Below are 6,000 nucleotides of genomic sequence, written 5' to 3'. Positions count from 1 at the left end.
CACTTCCCAAGCCCCCTCATCCCTTACAGGATACATACTTGCCCCTTTCCCCTTACCTCCCTTATCACCCCATCCACAAACAAATTAAACAACTACAGTAATATCTTCCATATCTGTTTAAAACCAAAATTTCTGCTTGTTCTTGGAAGCATGTGTTGATACATCCCATCCTTAAGATGGGTGACCATTCTGTCCCCTCTAACTATCATATATTGACATCTACCTTTCCAAAGTCTTTGAACCTCTCCTCGACTCTCATATCCTTCAACACCTTCAGTCTTCTCTCTGATCACCAGTGCCGCAAGATCCACTAAAGATATATTTTTCTATCTTATCAATGCCTGTCATCACCCCTGAAGGATTTTGGGGAGTCATACATAATTGCTCTTGACATATCCAAAGTTTTTGACAGGGTGTGGTAGGGTCTCATCTCTAAGCTTCCCTCTCTCACTCTGCTCCCTCATATCTAACTTCCTCTCCAGCCAATCTATCTCTGTTGTTGTTGATGGATCAGTCTCCTCCCTCCCCACCACCTTCTCCATCAACAGCAGAGTCCCTTGTGGATCTGTCCCTCCCCTAAACTTTTTCTCTTTTCTATCAATGATTTCCTCACTTCCAAAAATAAGTGCACTGATGACTCAACACAGCATTCATCCACATCCTTCAATTCTGCTCCTTCCCTCACTTGATCTGCATCTCATTTTGACATAACTTCTCAATAAACTCAGACCTAAACAGGATATCTCAGTGGAGTAGAGGAAATCTAGTTGTTTAATGCCTCCAAGACCTAGTTTCTGCCCATCTCTCTATTGAAAACTCCTCACAACTCTCATCTCTCCTCTGTTGGTTCTGTAATTCCACCTCTTGGCTTAATGAATATATTTGGTATTACTGTAACATCCATTCTTTCTTGGAAACCTCACATTAAGAATATAGCTAAACCTAACTCTGTCAAACAGGGATTCCTGTTTGGATGTCAAAATTTCTTTTCTTCTGAACAGTTGCTCCATTAATACAGAGAACTGATTTGTCATTGCATGGAGTACTGCACTCACATTTGGGGTGGTTGTACCTCTGCATCCATGATAAACAGTGCAGAGTTGAAAGCAGTCTGGCTCATAAACTCTCCTCGGCTAACTTCAAAACTTCACCCACTTGCCCTTGTTTACAATGTTGGTTCACTTACCCTCATATACAGGTATTACTTTGGTTTTTGCTCCCAAGAACTGGCTGCTTGTATGCCCCTACCACTAGCTAGATCATTTGATACTTAGCAAGCTGATTACTGTATGGTCATTAGCAATTCAAGGGTGGGCCATTTTGATACAGTTTCTTTCCCTACATCTTGAAGCTTTGAATCTCTCAACCTTCTCATGTCTTTCCCAGTAACTATGATTTTGATACATCATAAAAGACAGGCTTTTCACTTACTCTACTTGCTCCAACATTTATACATACACTCCCTGTCTCTTCTTTTTCCCTTTCATAATCCTGTCTATAATTTGATGAGGACTTGTTTAAATGACTGGAGGAGAGAGAGAGAGAGAGAGAGAGAGAGAGAGAGAGAGAGAGAGAGAGAGAGAGAGAGAGAGAGAGAGAGAGAGAGAGAGAGAGAGAGAGAGAGAGAGAGGGAGGGAGGGAGGGAGGGAGGGAGGGAGAGAGAGAGAGAGAGAGAGAGAGAGAGAGAGAGAGAGAGAGAGAGAGAGAGAGAGAGAGAGAGAGAGAGAGAGAGAGAGACTGCTGCAAGCCAACCTTCACTTGCAACCAATCACTCTCCTCTCTTTCTACTCATATACACAGCTAACACCCTCAATAAATTCTTCTCACACCTGCTAACATATTTCCTTCCATACAATATAATATCAACATCTTCCACAAGATATCTCCATCAAACCTATCTCATGCTTTCTTCAGAGCCATTAATGCCACATACAAATTCTCCTATTTCTCAAATTATGTCTTGCACACAATCTTTAAAGCATACACCTGATCCACACACCCTCTACCATTTCTGAAACATTATTAATCTCCAATATAATGCACTGTGCATGCCCTCATCCTCTTCCTCACAACTCTCCTATATGACTTACCATGCAAAGTTAACAAACTTATACTTGTGTAGTTTGAACACTCACCTTTATCCCCCCTTGCCCTTATACAGAGGTACAAAAAATGAATTCTACCAATATTATATTATCATTATCATTATTATCATTATCATTATCATCATTATCATTATCATTATCATACTTGAGCACCGTTTTCCGTGTCAGCAAGGTAGTGCAAGGAAACAAAGAACTACCCATCCATTCATATACACTTATATATACATAAATGCACATACACATTCATATACATATCAACATATACACATACATACATGGACATACACATATATACACATGTGCATATTCATGCTCACTTGCCTTTATCCATTCCCAGCGCCGCTCCACCCCACAGGAAACAGCATCACGACCCCCTGCATCAGTGAGGTAGTGCCAGGAAAATAGACAAAAAAAGGCCACATTTATTCACACTCAGTCTATAGAAGTCATGTGTAATGCACTGAAACCACAACTCCAGGCCCAGGCCCCACAGGCCTTTCCATGACGTTTCACATGCCCGGGTTCAGTCCATTGACAGCACATCGACCCCAATATAACACATCATTCCAATTCACTCTATTCCTTGCACACCTCTCACTTTCCTGCATGTTCAGGCCCCGATCACTCAAAATCTTTTTCACTCCATCCTTCCACCTCCAATTTGGTCTCCCACTTCTTGTTCCCTCCACCTCTGACATATATATATCCTCTTTGTTAACCTTTCCTCACTCATTCTTTCCATGCATCCATACCTTATCCCTAGGAATAGGGAAGAAAGAATACTTCCCATGTATTCCCTGTGTCATAAAATGCTACTAAAAGGGATGGGAGAAGGGGGCTGTAAATCCTCCCTTCCTGTTATACTTTTCCAAAAGAAGGAACAGAGAAGGGAGCCATGTGAGGATTTTCCCTCTAAGGTTCAGTCATCTGTTCTTGACACTACCTCAATGATGTGGGAAATGGCGAATATGTATGTATGCAAGGAAGAGAGTGAACTGGAACAATGTGGTATACCAGGGTCAACATGCTGTCAGTGGACTGACCCAAGGCATGTGAAACATCTATGGTAAACCACAGAAAAGTCTGTGGGGCCCGGATGTGGATAGGGTGCTGTGGTTTTGTTGCATTACACATGACAGCTAAAGACTGAGTGAACGAATGTGGCCTTTTTTGTCTGTTTTCCTAGCGCTGCCTCGCTGAACCAAGGGGTAGCGATGCTGTTTCCTGTGGGGTGGGGTAGTGCCAGGAATGGATGAAGGCAAGCAAGTGGAATATGTATATGTGTATATATGTATGTTTCTCTGATTCTGTATGTATATGTGCATATATTGATATGTATAATATGTATTTGTGTGTATGGGCATTTATGTATATATGTGTATATAAGTGATGGGCCATTTTTCGTCTTTTTCCTGGCTCAACCTTGTTGATTTGGGAAATGGCGATCAAGTATGATAGAATAAAAATAAGAATAAAATAAAATAAAAATCTCCCTGTCCTGTTGTTTTGAAGCATTACACATAACATCTAATGAATGGATGTCAGTGGAGGCAGCCTTTCTTTTTCTATTCCTGATGCCATTGGGCTAATGCAGGAATTGGTAATCAAGTATGAAAAAGAAAAAATTATTCACTTCCTGCTCCAGAAGTCCACACCTAATTCTAAACACAGTCCAATCAAACATACACTTATCTGAAACTACATTTACCCCAGACACAGTACAAATTCCCTTTCCAGTCTGCATTCTGGTCACCACTGATCTCCAACATTATCAACATTGTTTCAATATATCAGAAGACCATTCATATCCCAGATAAAGCTTCCACAATGAGGACATTGAATAGTTACTCTTGAACCCCTTTGTACTCACCTTACAAAGACAATCTAAGATCACTACACTTTAAGCCTACAATCCTGCCTGGTGGACATGACCAACATTCTGAGTGCTCTGGGAACTATACACATGGAACTCCTAGAACAGGAAGATAAGGTATATAGTACTCAAATGAAAGCTCAATTGTGAAAGTCCCAAACCAAATACTTCATATGCAAATAATATGAATTTTGCTTTGCAAATCGAGTCAACAGTACTTTAGCTGCTAAAATTTAATCCAATCCTCTAAAATGTGTCTAGGTATAAGCTTCCTATGGTTAATATGAAATATGAATCATGTTAATAATCCTATATTCATTATGGACTGGACAGAAGACCTATGTATAGCTTCCTATAAAGCAGTTCTTCCCTCTCCCCATACATAATACAGGACTACATCTCATATAGCAGTACTGATGAACATGGAATATTACACATATAAAAATTTAAAAACAACATTATATTCTTTTTAATAAAAAAACTATATTTTCATTCTCATTGAGTTTTGATACCTTAAACAACAACAGGTTCATCTTAAGATACCTGCTACTGCTTTGTTTTAATGGTACAAAGGTAAAATTGTATATGATGTACATAACACAGCAGTGCTATGTAACTGTCCTTAAATTTTATGCATGAGAATCCATGGTTAGCCATAAAAATCTCATTTTCAACCGAAATGTGGAAGAATGGCTAAAGATATTCAGAGATAAAACATAAACATAAACATTAAACATGGGTTTGGGTTCTAAAGTAGTGCAAGTTACAAGGTTTTAATGATAAATGAATCTGAATTATAATCAGATTACTGATAATATCACAGTCCAGAAAAGTTCCCTTTTCTTCTTAACAATAACTACTAAAATAGTCTTAAACGTTTTCCTTCATTTTTCCACATTAGAGTTTATTCCTTAGTAATATTAACTTGTCATCAAAAGCACACTAACAAGATCAATCACAGATAAATGTTTACTGTTCACCTTTTTGTGCTTCAGATATCAGCTAATATTAGGTAAGTTCCTACAGACAGTAATAAGATATGCCATTTAGAACAAAATATTAGCTAGTTATAATTTTTGACCTCTCAAACAACCTTCACAAGTTGGATAACAGATAAACAGTACAAGAAACAGTAATACTGAAACCTGGCATTCTTATGCTGTGTTATAACTAGGTGTATGATACATATCATAAACAACTCAACTAGATCTTACACAAAGATCTGATTGGAAAAGTATACAACCTACACTCCTCACTAACAATTTAAATGATTAAAGTGTACATTATACATGTGCTCAGTAATAATGTGCTACCTTCACTGACTGTAGTCTGAAAATCAATTTTTTCACATTGGATATGTTACCACAATCAAACATACTAATTTATCAACTGAACATAATGAATTGCACATCTCACTACAATATCATCAGACTACTGCACAGTAAAAAATCTTAAGTTTCATTATCACTGTAAGATAGCATGAAGTATATGACAAGTATTATATATACTAAATAACACTAACTATTTTCAATGAAAAATGAAAACACTAAGAACTATAGAACTACAATTAAAAAGAATTCACGATAATTATGACTGCTTGTTATTTCATGTAACACACCAGAAAATTTCACTTTGAACTCTTTTTAAGTAATTCATAAATTTGTGAAGTGGATATCTCAACATATTAGAGACTTAGAGAAAATGATTGAGATATGAAATACGTGAACCAATTTAATCTACAGTCTTAGCTGTCAAGCAAGACTATTGCCCTGAAAAACTTAATGACCTAAAAGCCTTGTTATCTCTGTTAAAATCACAGGTTTTCTGCCGTTCCACTTTCTTCTGTTGACGATTGATTTCTACGGTCACAACATGAAAAGTACCAGATAGGTTGATCCCTGAAAAAGATTGAAATACATTATTCTAAACACTAGATAACATGACAGCTCAACTGATAGTCTAAGCATTTCTATATGAAATTTAAAGGTATAACATTTTCTCCTTATGATGACTGAATTCTAA

The 6,000-nt window shown here is 37.6% G+C and overlaps 1 protein-coding gene across 10 annotated transcripts in view; it reads right to left on the bottom strand.

Moving 5' to 3' along the window:
• Nucleotides 1-533: 533 nt before the first annotated feature.
• LOC139762316 (organic cation transporter protein-like) overlaps nt 534-6,000 on the bottom strand; it is a 346,799-nt gene continuing 341,332 nt past the window's right edge. For all 10 annotated transcript variants that reach the window (XM_071686947.1, XM_071686949.1, XM_071686950.1 and 7 more), the window contains one exon: nt 534-5,876. In XM_071686947.1, the coding sequence (XP_071543048.1) occupies nt 5,792-5,876 (85 nt within the window). In that variant the 3' untranslated portion in view covers nt 534-5,791. The remainder of the gene's footprint in view (nt 5,877-6,000) is intronic.

This window comes from Panulirus ornatus, chromosome 43 (genome assembly GCF_036320965.1).
Source record: "Panulirus ornatus isolate Po-2019 chromosome 43, ASM3632096v1, whole genome shotgun sequence".
NCBI classification, from domain to species: domain Eukaryota; kingdom Metazoa; phylum Arthropoda; class Malacostraca; order Decapoda; family Palinuridae; genus Panulirus; species Panulirus ornatus.
This window is presented reverse-complemented; position numbering and strand designations above follow the sequence as displayed.